The sequence below is a fragment of the Macaca mulatta genome, chromosome 4 (genome assembly GCF_049350105.2).
Source record: "Macaca mulatta isolate MMU2019108-1 chromosome 4, T2T-MMU8v2.0, whole genome shotgun sequence".
NCBI classification, from domain to species: Eukaryota; Metazoa; Chordata; class Mammalia; order Primates; family Cercopithecidae; genus Macaca; species Macaca mulatta.
Window position 1 is genome coordinate 77,610,406 of NC_133409.1, and position 17,054 is coordinate 77,627,459.

General features: G+C 50.1%; 1 protein-coding gene and 1 long non-coding RNA gene across 17 annotated transcripts in view; one reads left to right on the forward strand and one right to left on the reverse strand.

The window, feature by feature from the left end:
* The window catches only part of SYTL3 (synaptotagmin like 3), a 130,574-nt gene that overhangs the window by 101,432 nt on the left and 12,088 nt on the right, over positions 1-17,054 (forward strand). For all 16 annotated transcript variants that reach the window (XM_077999601.1, XM_077999604.1, XM_077999609.1 and 13 more), the window contains 5 exons: positions 4,523-4,625; positions 10,070-10,240; positions 13,459-13,561; positions 14,903-15,005; positions 16,127-16,332. In XM_077999601.1, coding sequence (XP_077855727.1) covers positions 4,523-4,625; positions 10,070-10,240; positions 13,459-13,561; positions 14,903-15,005; positions 16,127-16,332 — 686 coding nt within the window. The remainder of the gene's footprint in view (positions 1-4,522; positions 4,626-10,069; positions 10,241-13,458; positions 13,562-14,902; positions 15,006-16,126; positions 16,333-17,054) is intronic.
* LOC144340308 (uncharacterized) lies at positions 2,729-4,677 on the reverse strand. The gene is made up of 2 exons (XR_013416276.1): positions 4,539-4,677; positions 2,729-4,090 (listed from the first exon to the last, which is right to left on the reverse strand). It is a non-coding gene; the product is annotated as an uncharacterized LOC144340308 (long non-coding RNA).

A 17,054-nucleotide genomic window follows, 5' to 3' on the forward strand; every position in this document is an offset into this window, starting at 1 on the left:
TATTTTATTTTATTTTATTTGAGACGGAGTCTTGCTCTGTTGCCCAGGCTGGAGTGCAGTGGCACGATCTCGGCTCACTGCAACCTCCGCCTCCTGAGTTCAAGCAAATCTCCTGCCTCAGCCTCCTGAGTAGCTGGGACTACAGGGGTGGAGTGCAGTGGCACGATTACGGCTCACTGCAGGCTCAAGTGATCCCCCTGCCTCAGCCTCCTGAGTAGCTGGAAGGCACATGCCTGTAGTCCCAGCTATGTAGGAGGCTAAATTTGTAACTTTTTTTTTTCCAGCTAGATTTTTAAACTTATTTTTGTAGAGACAGGGTTTTGTTCTGTTACCAACGCTGGTCTCAAACTCCTGGGCTCAAGCCATCCTCACACCTCAACCTCCCAAAGCTCTGGGATTACAACGATGAGCCACTGCACCTGGCCTCCCATTTTTCTATTGGATTGTTTATTGTTTTATTTATTTACCAGAGGTTTTTTGTTAAACCTAATTTAAATAGGTTTAAAAATTATTTATTAGTTATATGTATTGCATATATTTTATCCCAGCTGTAACTTATTTTCTAACTCGTTTATTATGGCTTGTCTTGTGGAAAGTTTAATATTAAATTTATCAAGCTTTTCCTTTAAACTGTCTGCTTTTTGTGTCTGTAGAAGAATTCTTATGGCACCCAAGAATTTAAATACATTCTCTGTTTTCTTCTAATCATTTTTTTCCCACAGTTAGATTTGTTCACATTACAACTGAAATTGATTTTCTAAATATAGTTTAAGGCAGGGGCCTCATTTTTGCCTTTCTTTTTTCTTACATGGGGAACTTCTGGCATACTGTTTTAATTACCACCTAAAGAGTGATGATGGGAAAAGAAATCAATTGTTGATTTAATCAAACCCTCTGCTGCTCTGAAATTTTTAGTAGCTCTTTAGTACCAGACAAATGAAGTACACATTTCTATAGCACTTACGGTTCCTTCATAACAGAATCTCTCCTTTTGTTCTAGTCTTAGCTGTTATTATTACTCTTCCTGTACCGTCTACCTCAGGAAAAGTGGAATAGTCTTTCTCCCAAAAGTATTTCGTGACTTTTACATTTCAAAATTTGAGGGATGTAGTTAAAGCAGTGCTTATATTTAAAAGAAAAAAAGTTTAAAATGATTTATTTAAACCTCCACCTTAAAATGCTAGAGAAAGGCTGGGTGCTGTGGCTCACAACTATAATCCCAGCACTCTGGGAGGCCAAGGCGGGTGGATCACCTGAGGTCAGGAGTTTGAGACAAGCCTGGACAACATGGTGAAACCCCGTCTCTACTAAAAATACAAAAATTAGCTGGGCATGGTGGTGCGCGCCTGTAATCCCAGCTACTAGGGAGGCTGAGGCAGGAGAGTCCCTTGAACCAGGGAGGTAGACGTTGCAGTGAGCTGAGATTGCGTCATTGCACTCCAACCTGGGCAACAAGAGCAAAACTCTGCCTCAAAAAAAAAAAGAATACTCAAATACCGGTATAGGAATGAAAGAAGAGACAACATAACAGCACTTGCAGACATTAAAGTACAATAAGGGGGCCAGGCATGGGGGCTCATGACTGCAATCCCAACACTTTGGGAAGCCGAGGCAGGTGGATCACCTGAGGGTCAGGAATTCAAGACCAGCCTGGCCAACATGGTGAAACCCTGTCTCTACTAAAAATACAGAAAAAATTAGCCAGGCATGGTGGCGTGTGCCTGTAATCCCAGCTACACAGGAGGCTGAGGCAGGAGAATTCTTTGAACCCAGGAGGCAGAGGTTGTAGTGAGCCAAGATCATGCCACTGCACTCCAGCCTGGGTGACAGAGTGAGACTCCCTCTCATTAAAAATAATAATAATAATAAAAATTAGCCAGGCGTGGTGGCACATGCCTGTGTCCCAGCTACTTGGGAGGCTGAGGTGGGAGAATCACCTCAGCCCGGGAGGTGGAGGTTGCAGTGAGCTGAGATTGTGCCACTGCACTCCAGCCTGGTGAGACTCTGTCTGGAAAAAAAAAAAAAAAAATGTAATAAGGGTATATTATATTAAATTTTGTGCTAATAAATTTAACAACTTAGATGAAATGAAAACCTTCTTCTTTTTTTAGAAACAAGGTCTCACTATGTTGCCCAGGCTGGTCTCAAACTCCTGAGCTCAACTGGTCCTACTGCCTCAGCCTCCCGAGTAGCTGGGATCACAGGTGCACACCACCATGCCCAGCCAATTAAAAAAAAATTTTAGTAGCGATGAGGTCCCACTATGTTGCCCAGGCTGGTCTCAAATTCCTGGGCTCATGAAATCCTCACACCTCAGCCTTCCAAAATGCTGGGATTACAGGCGTGAGCCACCACACCTGGCTGAAATCGACACATTCTCAAGAGACACAAATTGCCAAAACTGACATGAAATGAAATAGAAGACCTGCATAACCCTGTATCTGTTAAAGAGATTGAATTGGTAATTTGGCATCATCTAGAAGAGTTGAAGGGGCGTATACCCTATCACCTCTGGTTATATGCCAAGAGAAATGCTTGGACATGTGCACCATGAGCAGAGCGAAAAACTAGGACATAAGACAAATATTCATCAACAGGACAAATGACTTGTGTATTCATTCAATAGAGTGATATGTAGGATTAGAGATGAACGAGTGGCGGTTATAGCAACATAGATAAATCCCAAACATAATATTGAGTGAAAAAAAGCAAGTTACAGAAGAATGTGTACAGAATGATCCCATTTATATGAAAGTTCAAAAACAGGGAAAACTAAGCAGTACATTGTTTAAGGAGACACATCAAAATGGTGAAACCATAAAGAAAACCAATGGGGTGATAAATATAAAATCCAATATGGTTATTACCTGGTTACGGGCAGGATTATGATAGGGAAGTCATTGGTTATGTTCTGTTTCCTAAGCTGGGGGGCGGGTACATGGGAATACACTTTATTATAATGCGTCCAACCATATAGGTTTATTTTATGTATTCTGTTTTACATATATGAGATTGCATGAATGTGTACCGCTCAATAACTTAAGAGTAAATGAACTGTGGAGAATTCGAGACAGGGAGTTTTGAGGGATTTTTTGTTTTGTTTTGTTTGATACAGAGTCTTGCTTTGCGCCTAGGCTGCAATGCGGTGATGTCATCATGGCTCATTTCAGCCTTGACCTCCTGGGCTCAGGTGATCCTCCAACTTCAGGCGTCAAGTAGCTGGGACTACATGTGCACACCACCACACCCAGTTGACTTTTAAATTTTTCGTGGCGATGAGTTCTCCATATGCATTGCCCAGACTGGTCTCAAATTTCTGGCTTATGGAATCCTCTCTGAGCTACCATGCCTGGCCAGTTTTTGGGGTGTTTTTTTTGTTGTTGTTGTTGTTGCTGTTTTTGAGATGGAATCTCCCTTTATCGCCCAGGCTGGAGGGCAGTGGCGCGATCCCGGCTCACTGCAACCTCCATCTCCCAGGTACAAGCGATTCTCCTGCCTCAGCCTGTTGAGTAGCTGGGATTACAGGTGCATGCCACCACGCCTGGCTAATTTTTGTATTTTTAGTACAGACAGGGTTTCACCATGTTGGCCAGGCTGGTCTCAAACTCCTGATCACAGGTGATCCGCCCGCCTCAGCCTCCCAAAGCGCAGGGATTATAGGTGTGAGCTTCCATGCCCGGCCTCCTGGCCAATTTCAAGTATTTTTACAAAAAGTTTAACTGAGGGGGAAAAGAGGCCCATGACCGGGGCTAAAGAAGGGCACAGATAGAGGGAGGCTCACTGTGATTTTTTTACTTTGAAAAGTGGAGCCTGTTTCTAGCCTGTGGAGAGGGGGCTTGGACTGCTGCTGGTGGGGTGCGGGGGAGGCGGTCATTGCCATCACTGGGGCTGCCAGAGGAGCCATGAAGGGCAGCGTAGGGGCCTGTTTGGAGGGGTCAGCCTAGAACAGGACAGGACATGTCTTCCTCTCCGCCTGGATTTCAGGAGCTGGGTGAGTGCAGATGGAGCCACCTGTCATGCTGCGTGCGACCTCTAGACTCAGCAGAATCCCACTTCTCAGCGGTTGGGAGGAGCAGAGTCTTTGAGGCCCCTGCAAAGAAACAGCACAGTGCGAGGCTTATGCTTTTTTCCACTTCCACTTTGTTTTCTTTTGCAGATGGTGGGTGGTAGAAGGGACGGGAATCCAGCTCATGGCCTTGACGTCCAGGCAGGCAAGAGAATCTCTGGTTCCATGGTCTTCACCAAATGGAGTAGGGCCTGAGGAAGGCAGGATGAGCTTCACACCCCCAGGAATATTCCAGAGGGTTATGTAGTCAGCATTTGACCATAGACTGCGTGAATCAGAAGCTGCCCACCCAGCACTAACATTGCTCACTATTAGGCTATTAAGTCCTTTCTATCAAAAATTCGAACAGGAAACCTGGTAAAGAAAACACTGGTGCGTGGGTTCTGCTGCCCCCAAACTCTTTATCCACCCTTTTCCCTGAGTTCTCACTCTGTCCCCGCTGTGCTTGGCCCCTAGGTATGTGAAGACCTACCTTCTGCCTGACAGATCCTCCCAGGGGAAGCGCAAGACTGGAGTCCAAAGGAACACGGTGGACCCGACCTTTCAGGAGACCTTGAAGGTACTTGCTAGACAGATGTTCCTGTGCAGAGTCCTCCACAGCCCCGGTGGGGTGCCCAGGGCAGAGTCCAGTGGATGGTGCTTTCAAACTCTTGACTCAGTTAGATATAATGCAGACACCTATATGTTTCTTTGTGGCTCTGTCAATCAGTGTTAAGTTGGTAGAAAATAAATGTCAGCCTTTGTACCAGAAAAGTGCAGAGTCTGCCAGACTCAGGAATGGCTTTTGATTAATGATTTCTGAGAAGATAGTGAAAAAGAACCTGGCTGCCTCTTTGTCTCGGGCTAACACTGGAGCACAGGATAATTTTGAAAATTAGTTTGTCTTTGTGAATGTTTCTATCAAAGAGGTGCTCCCAAAAAGAGTGCCCCGAAAATTAAACTTCTGAGTTACTGTCTTCGTAAAAGTACCCCTTTATTGTATTTCTGACAAACTCAGGTTTCTTCTAATTTTATTTTATTTTTTAATGTATCCTTTTATGAAAAATCTTACAAAGGAATTGTTTGGGTTTTCACTTTCGATGATACTAGGAAATGTGATTGATGGTTGAGGGCAGAGACGGGGCCACGCGCTCGGGTTTCGGGTGGAAGGCTGCAGCTGAGGTCTGGTATCTAGGAGAGCTGGCGGTGGCGGCCCCCATCTCGGTGCAGGGCGAGGAGGGTAGCCCAGACCTGTGGAGGCTACCCCGCCCGGGCTGGGCAGCCAGAGGTCCCCTCGTCTCATGCCTGTGACAGGAGAGGGCTTTGTTTGCCTTTCTTGGCAAGTAGGGGTGCCTGTGAGCTGCCAGCCAGGGGCCATCTGGGCAGCTGGCACGGAGCCCTGAGTTCATTAAATAATAATAGCGCTTGTCTCCTGGGTCCCTACTGTGACCAAGTGCTTTATATACAGCCTGGAGTAAGTATTAGAATCCTCATTTACCCGCGGGGAAACTGAGACCTAGAGAGTCGTTAGAAATACAGCTCAAAGCCACAAAGGACTGGCGGTTCTCAAAATTTATGTGCATAAAATCCTGTGGGGATTTACGCTTTTTAAAAATTTTTTCTTTTTTCTTTTTTTTTTTTTTGAGACGGAGTTTCACTCTTGGTCGCCCAGGCTGGAATGCAGTGGCGTGATCTCGGTTCACTGCAACCTCCACCTCCCGCGTTCAAGCGATTCTCCTGCCTCAGCCTCCTGAGTAGCTGGGATTAAAGGTGCCCGTCACCACGGCCGGCAAATTGTTTTGTGTTTTTAGTAGAGATGGGGTTTCACCATGTTGACCAGGCTGGTCTTGAACTCCTGACCTCAGGTGATCTGCCCAGCCTGGCCTCCCAAAGTGCTGGGATTACAGGCTTGAGTCACCACGCCTGGCCTAAATTTATTTTCTAAGATGCAGCTGTACTTGGACCCTGGGGATTTTTTTTTTAAATGCAGATTCTGGGCTGGTCACGATGGCCCACACCTGTAATCCCAGTACCTTGGGAGGCCAAGGTGGGCGAATCACGAGTCAGGAGTTCGAGACCAGCCTGGCCAAGATGGTGAAACCCCGTCTCTACTAAAAACACAAAAAATTAGCAAGGTGTAGTGGTGGGCACCTGTAATCCCAGCTACTCAGGAGGCTGAGGCAGGAGAATCGCTTGAACCCAGGAGGCAGAGGTTGCAGTGAGTCGAGATCGCACCACTGCAGTCCAGCCCTGGTGACAGAGTAATACTCTGTCTAAAAAAATTAATTAATTAATTTTTTAAAAAAAGCAGATTCTGATTCAGCAGACGTGGGCAGGGCCTTTCTCCCTGTGCTGGGACCAGGCACCACACAGCAGCAAGTCGCTGGAGAATGTCTTCGGACGGTTCTGCTCATGCACCTGCTAGAAGAATTGTGAAAAACTGTGTATCCCCTCACACATTTTAATTAGAGATCCAAAGTTACTCATAGGAAGTTTAAGGTATTTTGTGTAAACAGCTTTATGAAATGAGATAAACATTTCATATTGTCTATATTTTAGATAAATATTTAGTTGTAAGGCCGGACATGGTGGCTCACACCTGTAATCCCAGCACTTTGGGAGGCTGAGGCGGGTGGATCATGAGGTCAGGAGATCGAGACCATCCTGGCTAACACAGTGAAACCCCATCTCTACTAAAAATACAAAAAAATTAGCTGGGCGTGGTGGCGGGCGCCTGTAGTCCCAACTACTCGGGAGGCTGAGGCAGGAGAATGGTGTGAACCCGGGAGGCAGAACTTACAGTGAGCGGAGATCTCGCCACTGCACTCCAGCCTGGGTGATTGAGTGAGACTCTGTCTCAAAAAAAAAAAAAAAAAAGTTAGATAATTGGATTTAAAAGGTTACCTACCTTACTTAAAATGTGCACAGAATCTCAAAGATATCACTTAAAATTTTTAGCCGTGGGTCTTTTCTAGTATATTGTGAATATTTTATAGTCCTGGGAAACTTTCCAGTTACAATGAAAATAATCAGCATCTCTAATCGATCTTAAATGCAGAACATCCTAACACTGGCCAGCCTCATCCTTAATAGAAATATGCATAAGATGCGAAGGATGGGAAGCCAGGGAGGCTGATCCATCATTGAAAGTCTCACAGAAGGCAGTATTTCCAATCACAATCACCCCTTCGTGCTGCCCCCAGGAGCTTTGTGCGACCTGCGGTGAGCCATCAGAGCACGATTCAGGTGGATGAGGCTGTGAGAACTGTCTCCAGCCAGTTTTGAGAGAAGTGCACATCCGATGCGAGGATCTAGAAATTGATCCTCAAAGTTTGCTGAGCAGAGTACTTCTTGGCAAGCCTTTCTGGACCCAGAGAGACTTGTACCCCATTTGAGACCACTGTCTTGGGGGCCCGGAGAAGATGAAGTGATCTCACTGGGTGACATTGGTCATTGCCCGGCCCTGCTCTCGAATGATCCTTACACCTCATTCCCTGCTGAACCTGGAGCAAGCCTTGTGGACCTAACAGGGCAATGGAAAAGACGTCTGGTTTGAAAAGGCAGATTCTATACGCAGCAGGGAGTAGTCCTATTGACAGAAAGGGGCGAGCAATGGGTAAGGACACAGGAGAAGTGGCCTGAGCGTCGCCCGCACACAGCTGGAGATGAGAGAGCAGCCTGGGGCCCGAGCCCGACCTTGCTAAGTGGCGTAGTGTTCCAGTAACCACTTCATTTCTCAGAGGGCAGCAGATGCAGCCAGCCCGCTGGCCAGTTGCCTGGACTAACTGATAAGGAATGTAACTGAAATATAGGGAATAATCACGTCAATCCAGAGTTTATAGACAGATTGAATGTGGGGCAGAGTCGGAAATGGACCCATGGGCTGGGTGTGGGGGCTCACGCTTGTAATCCCAGAACTTTGGGAGGCTGAGATGGGTGGATGGCTTGAGCCCAGGAGTTTGAGACCAGCCTGGGCAATGTAGAGAGACCCCCATCTCTAGAAGAAATTAAGATTAGCCAGGCATGGTGACACCTACCTGTAGTCCCAACTACTTGGGAAGCTGAGGTAGGAGGATTGCTTGAGCCTGGGAGGTGGAGGCTGCAGTGAGCTGAGATTGCACTGCTGCACTCCAGTCTAGGTGACAGAATGAGATCCTGTCCCCCCAGAAAAGATATGGACCCATGGACTTGAGGGAAAACTGGCTTAAAGTTACCCAAAGGCAGGAGACAAAGGAATGTGACCCAAGAAATTCGCATCTCCGTGGCCACAAGTCGTCCCAGCGGGGAAGAAAAGGAGGAAAGAGGCGAGGAAGCTAACGTGGCCAGCCAAGCCATGTGTGCCTGGCCTGCGGACGTCAGAAGTGTGGACAGAGCCTACGGGCAGCCCCCAGCAGAGCAGGGGACGGCCCTGCTGTGCCTCCCCTCTGTTTGCAGAGGCTGAAGGAGAGAAGTTACTGCGTCTCAGTTCCTGTGTTATTCCATCTCATCCCTCAATTGGAAAGATGGGTGAAGGTGGGCATGAGGAGATGAACCCCAAAGTAAACAAACCGCACAGCTGCTGCAAGTGGGTGCAAGTGTCCAGCCTCACAGCAACAGCCATTTCACGAGGAGTCACCATTTAAACCCCAAACAAGCACCAGAGTGAGGGCAGCATGGGCCACAGAGGTCGGCAGCGAGATTTGGGCCTGGACACAGTGAGTGCACGTGACGCGGGCCTGCAGTGTTGGCTGCCAGACCAAGGGAGGGTCACTGAATTTCCAAGCTTCTTTTTTTTCACCTGCAAAATGGTCTGAATAATACTGACCTCGTGGGGTGCGTGTGAAAGCTAAAAAGATCAATGCATCTAAAAAGCCTGGTATGAAATAAATAAGTGTTCAATAACTTGTAGGTTGTGTTCAATAACTTGTAGGTTTTGTTCATTATTGAGAAAATCCAACTAATAAGCTTAAAGTGAGGCCCTCAGATGCTGAGGTGGAGTCAGCCATACCTTGGGAAGGGCTGGGTGTCACGCAGGGGCCCTTGGCCTCCAGTCTCTATGGGGCAGAACCCATGCTTGGCTGGGGAAGGGGTTCTCTCGTCACTCTTGGGTGTGTTGGGAACCCCCTGTGCGGACAGTAGGAACATTGTGTTGCCCTCTGCCAAGCCAGCACAGGCCCTGCATGCCTGGACACAGGCATCGTCCCTCCAGGGCAAATACGTGGTATTGGGGGGAATGGAGGAGGGGGAGTTCATGGTTGGCTTAAAACAAAAAAATACAGGCCGGGCACGGTGGCTCACGCCTGTAATCCCAGCACTTTGGGAGGCCGAGGCGGGTGGATCATTTGAGGTCAGGAGTTCGAGACCAGCCTGGCCAACATGGTGAAACCCTGTCTCTACTAAAAATACAAAAAATGAGCCAGGCATGGTGGTGAGCGCCTATAGTCCCAGCTACTCGGGAGGCTGAGGCAGGAGAATCACTTGAACCCAGGAGGCAGAGGTTGCAGTGAGCTGAGATAGGACTGCTGCGCTTCAGCCTGGGTGACATAATGAGACCCTGTCTCCAAAAAAAAAATTTTTTTTTTAGTATTTTTGGGCCTGTTTTCAGTATTTTTGGCCAAGCCTGGCTGGGTGCAGTGTTCAGATGCAAATTCAAATCCTGTGTGAGCATAGACTTTGGCTTGATTTTTAGTAGGCGTGGGCTGGGCAAGGACTTTCATTCTTGTCTTGTTCTGAGAATTGGGGGTTGGAGGGGCTCAGTGGCTACCAGGGCTACCCTAGCCTGTCCCCAGGCAGAGCACTGGGCACCTGGGGAGTAGCGGGAGGGGCTCTTGAGCAGAGAGAGGACCCCCCGCCCCAACCTGGCTGTAAGCACCTTGACCCCCGCAGCCACATCAGGTCCCTGGCTGCATCCGCATCTTGGACTCAGCCTGTGGGAGGGAGGCCTGCGCCAGGCCCCGGGAAGTGGGGCCCTGGGAGGTGGGGTCGGAGATCCTAGGAGTGCGGGCCCCAGGAGCTCAGCTGACCATCTCTGCTCTGCCTCTGCAGTATCAGGTGGCCCCTGCCCAGCTGGTGACCCGGCAGCTGCAGGTCTCGGTGTGGCATCTGGGCACGCTGGCCCGGAGAGTGTTTCTTGGAGAAGTGATCATTCCTCTGGCCGCGTGGGACTTTGAAGACAGCACAACACAGTCTTTCTGCTGGCATCCACTCCGGGCCAAGGTGATGTCTGGTTTTGGACTGAGTGCCCTCCATCCCCACTGTGATAAATAAATCACTTTTCAGAGAGATCCCAGAGGAGAAAACATACCTGGAAAGACTTGGACCCAAGACAGTGTGTGCTTGCCGGCCTGGCGCTGTGACTTTCAAATAGTTACTTTCTCCTGGGTGGGGTGGACGGAGGGATTGTTTTAACTGTCTCAGCTCTGTTCAGGTACCCCAACAGCCCCCGCCTCGCATCACACACAGACCCGACTGGATCAGGTCCTGTGGCTTCCCCTAGCAGAGGCCTCACCTTGCTGGTGGCTGACGTGCTGCAAGCCGGCCATGCCCTTCCCTGCGGGCACCACCCACAGCTATGCGGTCCCCCTGGGGGCTACAGTGCGTTTTTTCTAACCTTTGAACCCCAGGTACTCTCAGAACAATAACAGGTGACAGATGACTGGACCCAATGCTATGAGGAAGGCAGAGGCCGCCCTGGCTGGGTTGTGGAGCTCCAGCTTCTGGTTTGGAATTGTACAGCAGGAGATGGATAGCAAATGGGCAGGTGGGCGGGTCAGAGGAGTTGACTCGATTTAGGATCCGTGTCCCCCAGGCTGTGCAGGTAGGAGGAGAGGCCTGGGAGAGGGGTTAGCATTTCTTGGAAACTCTGCTTTGTACTTTTCTGTGTCCAGATCCCAGACTGGGAGAGAGTTCATGTGAGACCATGAGGGCTGAAAAACGTGGGCTTCTGCCATCTCTTTAAAAACCCCAGCCGGGGGGCCGAGCACAGTGGCTGTCAGCAAAGTGCTGTAATCCCAGCGCTTTGGGAGGCCGAGGCAGACAGATCGCAAGGTCAGGAGATCAAGACCATCCTGGCTAACACGGTGAAACCCCGTCTCTACTAAAAATACAAAAATTAGCTGGGTGTGGTGGCGGGCGCCTGTAATCCCAGCTACTCGGGAGGCTGAGACAAGAGAATTGCTTGAACCCGGGAGGCAGAGGTTGCAGTGAGCCGAGATCGTGCCACTGCATTTCAGCCTGGTGACAGAGCAAGACTCCGTCTCAAAACAAAACAAAACAAAAACGAAAACAAACCAGCCGGATGGACTACTCCCCTCAGCCAAGGGCCCACAGCAGGCCCAGCCTTCTGCTCCAACCTGGACATAGGGCACGGGGGCCATCTGGCTTCTTTTCCTCTCTCGAGCCAGCACCGCTGGGATTTGCAGTGTCGCTGCCGGGAAGCTTCTCAGGTTTCAGCCGAGGCCTCCTGGTGAGCCGCCTGCCCCCTCCCTGCTCCTCCAGGCAATGTCCACACTCCCACCGCCTGTGCTGACTCCCCCAAGCTACAGTCTGGGCTTAGACCTCCCCTTCCCAGTGCCCACCTGGAATGCATCCCCTATCCAAGGTCAGCCCAAGACAACCCAAAGCCTACCTCCTCTAGGAAGCCTTTCCTGATTACCCCTACCAGAAGTGGCCTCCCTTCCAGGACCCGGAGCTCAGGATGCTTGCCGTCTCTGGGCCTGATCTTCAGCCACGGTGTCCCTTTGCTCCTGCCCCAGCCATGCTGCGGGGGGGGTGAAGCGTGTGGCTTCCATGCCTTCTTCTCATCCCCACTCTCATCTCTCAGAAGAGCGTCGGCTCCTCCAGGACACCCTGTTTCCAGCCTAGACTCCCTTCTGTCAGAGGCTGAATCCCCCGTGTACCCTATCTCCCACACCTCTGTCATCAGCTTGAAGACAAGGCCTGGAACAAGCACAGGGCCTGGCATAGGACAGGCGGCCACCAGGCCTCATCAGACTGAGCCTGCTCTGGCAAGTGGGTGGGGAGCAGATGGCATGGAGCTGAAAGGCATCCCTCCTAAAGCCAGTGGGGTGGGGAGTCCGCCCACAGGCCTGTCCCAGGCTCCATCCTGACTGGGTTTGTGACTGCCGAAGCTGGAGACAGCCATATCTCGTTTGGTTCCCGAGGGCCAGGAAGATGGGGGCTTGCCCATGTGGGCTCCCAGGAGTCTTGAGGCCTCTGAGGATAACTGAGAGGGCTGCTTCTCAGTGCTGGCGGAAGCCATGGTGGACCAGATATGTCGAGACCAAACTCGTCCAACCTGCAGCCCAGGACGGCTCTGTTTTTTGGTTTTTATTGTTTGTTTTGAGACGGAGTTTTGCTCTGTCACCCAGGGTGGAGTGAAGCAGCATGATCTCAGCTTAGTGCAACCTCTGTCCCCCAGGTTCAAGCAGTTCTCTGCCTCAGCCTCCCCAGTAGCTGGGATTATAGGCACCGCCACCACGCCCAGCTAGTTTTTTTGTATTTTTAGCAGACACGGGGTTTTACCACGTTGGCCAGGCTGGTCTCGAACTCCTGACCTCAGGTGATCCACCTCGGCCTCCCAAAGTGCTGGGATTACAGGCATGAGTCACCATGCCTGGCCCTAGGATGGCATTGAGTGCAACCCAACACAAATTCATAAACTTTCTTGAAACATGAGATTTTTTCGTGATTTTTTTAAAGCTCATCAGCTGTTGTTAGTGTTAGTGTATTTTATGTGTGACCCAAGACAGTTCTTCCAGTGTGGCCCAGGGAAGCCAGAAGACTGGATATGCCTGCTCTAGTCTCTTCCCAATACTCTCCTCCCACCCCACTGGGAGAAAGATGGTGTGGATTTCAGGATCATCTCTTCTCCCGGCCCTCTCTTCACTCCCTTTCTGGCAAAACCACTCATGACAGAAGCGCCTCGGTAGGCAGGGACATGTCCTCAGACTTACCATACCCTGGGGGGCCACCCCCGGTGGCTCTGGGCAGAGTCTACACCCCATGCTGTCCCCAGCATCTGTGCCAGTCCTTGGCATTGGAAGGCAGCGCGAATCTCTACTGACCTGGGTGGGGTGGATGGGGTGGAGGCTTGAGTTCATTTCTGTTTTTCAAACTCAGGCTGCGTCTAGGTTTTCGTAGAAATGTCTTAGGGAGTGTGCAATGCCCTCAAGTCACTCTGCTTCCTTAAGCTCATCTGGCTGTGATTCGCTGGAGTGGCCGAGCTGTTCCTCCCCATGCTGGGGTTGGGGAGGGTGGGTGTGAAACCATAGATGGAAGGAAGACCAGTCCTGCCACACACACACCTGCTCCCCCCAGGGCCTTGCAGGGGCCAAGGGGAAGCATCTGTGGACAGAGCTGAGACAACCAGAGGAGCCCAGAAGGTTCTTGGGACTTGGGGAGTACCGTGCCTAAGCTCTGCCTCTCTTCCCCAGGCAGAGAAATACGAAGACAGCGCTCCTCAGAGCAACGGAGAGCTCGCAGTCCGAGCTAAGCTGGTCCTCCCTTCAGGGCCCAGAAAACTCCAGGAGGCTCAAGGTCGGTGGCCTCCAGTCCCCTGGACATTGTCTGTGTCATTGTCCGCAGAGGCTGGTGCGGCAGGCAGACTGAGAGATGGGGTGAAAGTTTTCTAGCATTTCCTTTCTACGGCCCCCCGTGCCCAGCTCCAGCAGCAATTTTCTGAGCGATGCAGCGAGCGAGAAGGGAAGAGGTTCTCTGGAGCCCATAGCCTGGGGGGAAACGGGTGACCAGAAGCAGACAAGGCCTCTGATGCCCTCTCTACACTCCTCTAAGGATACTGCCCTAGGCCTTCCTCCCAGGGGCAGATTGGATGGTCTGGGGGCGGGGGGGAACCGTGGACCCTCCTGAAGAGCAGAGGCTCCATGACAATGTGGAGCCAAGAGCACATCTCGAGGCGCTGGTACCTGCAGGGCTCAGATGAGATAAATCCCTGCCCCCAGGCACGTGGGTAGCTGCTGCCCAGCAAAAGAAGTAGGTCAGGAAGGTGGGTCCTCAGGGACCCTATGGAGATTTTACTCCTTCAATAACATGGGGTGTGTGGAAAGCAGGAGGGTGGGGAAGGAGGAGAGTGGGGAAGGAGGACAGGGAGAATGCACATTTTTTTTTTTTTTTTTGAGACGGAGTCTCGCTCTGTCACCCAGGCTGGAGTGCAGTGGCCCATCTCGGCTCACTGCAAGTTCCACCTCCCTGGTTCACGCCATTCTCCTGCCTCAGCCTCCTGAGTAGCTGGGACTACAGGTGCCCGCCACCACACCTGGCTAATTTTTGTATTTTTAGTAGAGATGAGGTTTCACCGTGTTAGCCAGGATGGTCTTAATCTCCTGACCTCGTGATCTGCCGGCCTCGGCCTCCCAAAGTGCTGGGATTACAGGCGTGAGCCACCGCGCCCGGCCAAGAATGCACATTTCTGTTGTTTCAGTGACTTCCTATTTGGTTAGAAGAGGGAATTCTGCTACCCAAGTTCACGGGGTCACCAGCAGACCAGCAGCAAGTGCCCCATGGCCATCCCAACCTCCTAGACAGAGTCTCGGGGCTCCCACTTCCCCCCAAACTGCTGGCTACAACTAAGACTCAGACTTCAGCGTCTTCCCTCTCCTTGTGTTCCTCTTTACTCTTTGCTAGGATCTTAGCGATCCCTCCATCCTGTCCTCCACCTGACCACAGAGCAGCACGGTGTGGGCAGCGCCACAGCTTGTGGGCAGGGCCAGCGGAGCCCACTGTACCACTCCCACCTGCCCTCTTGGGGTCTGAGGGCTGTGGCAGATTCTCTTGCTAAGCTATCGGTTTTGGGGTGGTGGTACTGCATACTAACGTGTCAGGAGACATGGCTTTGACAGTGAATACTGGCTTTCCTTCCAGGGACAGATGAGCTGTCACTTAATGGCCAACTTTGTTTGGTAGTGCTGGGAGCCAAGAATTTACCTGTGCGGCCAGATGGCACCTTGAACTCATTTGTTAAGGGGTAGGTATTTGATGTAATCAAATATTATTGATGATGTAGTATACATCATAACCTGGCCCAGAACCTGCAGGGAACACCAAAAACATGTAAGCCACTTAAAATGTCTTATTTTAGCTTTCCTGTGAAAATCTAACATAACACATATTAAAGACCCTGATTTCTGAAAATTCATGGGACGTGTACATGCTGGGGTACCCGAAACCCTAATCTTCTCAGTTCTTGTGATATCAGCAAGCCAGTTTTGAAATCAAGCATTAAAAAGTAGTGTGTTCAGTAAATATTTCCTGAGCTTAACATCTCCTCTAGGACCAACAGTAAAATGCATGCCTGTCCACATTTCATTCTCATTCACTACAGGGCGGCCCTCTAAAAGTAAGGCAAATACCATTAATTATTACACTGAAGTGCAAACTCCCTGTCAGTGACATAAGGGAAAAATGACGGTCAAGATAGAACTGAGGCTGGACGCAGTGGCTCACGCCTGTAATCCCAGCACTTTGGGAGGCAGAGGCAGGTGGATCATGTGAGGTCAGGAGTTCACAACTAGCCTGGCCAACATGAAACCCCATCTCTACTAAAATATAAAAATTAGCCGGGTGTGGTGGTGGGCACCTATGATCTCAGCTGCTCAGGAGGCTGAGACAGGAGACTTCCTTGAATCTGGGGGGCAGAGGTTGCGGTGAGCTGAGATCACACCACTTCACTGCAGCCTGAGCGACAGAGCAAAACTCCACACCTCAAAAAAAGGAGAACTGAGCTTGTGTTCTAATCCTGTTGCTTATCTGCATGGCCTTGGACAAGCTTTTGTGAGTTGATTTTCCTGAGAACAGGGTTAAAAGGAGATAATGTGTATATTTGCATTCAAGGCACCCCAAGGAGGGAAGATTAAAATGAGGGCCGCGAGGCCATAGCATGCAACTCGCCCTTTTTACCTGATGCAGAATTCAGCCCTAAGGGAAATGTGCCGAGTCCTGTGGTTCCCACCCTGCTTCACTGTGGAGGGTGTGGATGTTGTGGACTTGGCACTTTTCTTAGTGCTTCTGGTCTGCACTGTTGCACAGGCCTCGGGAGAGGAGGCCATGTGGATGACAGTGATTGCAAGGTTTGTGTTCCCTCTTCAGCTGTCTCACTCTGCCAGACCAACAAAAACTGAGACTGAAGTCGCCAGTACTGAAGAAGCAGGCTTGTCCCCAGTGGAAACACTCGTTTGTCTTCAGTGGTGTAACCCCAGCCCAGCTGAGGCAGTCGAGCTTGGAGTTAACCGTCTGGGACCAGGCTCTCCTTGGAATGAACGACCGCTTGCTTGGGGGAGCCAGGCTTGGTTCAAGTAAGTCTGAGATATTGAGCCCAAACGTTTTATCCTTTGTGATTATCCTAATGGGTACTGTGCAAAGAAAATGCTTGCAACAGGGCAGTGACTTAACTGGTTTTGAAATTGCCTAGCCTTCCTTAATTGGAAATTCCTAAGTCTAGTTTTTACTCTACAGCTGAGCCATAATACAGCCAAGTATTTTGACAATTTAAATCAGATTTAGATCTGCTAAAGAAACAAAAATTATAGGCCTCCAAACGGGCTAGGTACAGTATTTGCTTTTGTTTCTGGCGTCAATCATAAAAGGATTATTTTCTTAAAGGAAAAGATCTTCTTAACTCAAACAAACGGCAATTCAGAAAGTACTTCATCAAAAGTGGTCAAAACAGCAACGCTGTCCAGAGCCGCTCGGCAGGGCGCCGCCAGCCTGGTGGGTGGACCGCCCTCTGCTGTGAGGTTCTGTGCCTGGCACTGCTTCTAGCTGCCAGCAGTGTCCCTGGCACGACAACCAAAAACACCTGCACACATCTCCCAAGGACTTCCAACTGAGAACCAGTGACTGAAGAGAAATAAGCCTCACTGCTCAATTACTTTTCAAAGATATTTTGTCCAAAGCTTACTGTCTTCCTCTAAGAATCCCTTCCCCTGGGCAAGCCCAGCCCCCAGTCTGAGACGGCCCCACCCAGCTAGCCATGCTGGTGTGCGACTGTCCACTCCCTTGGTGAAGACCCAGCCCA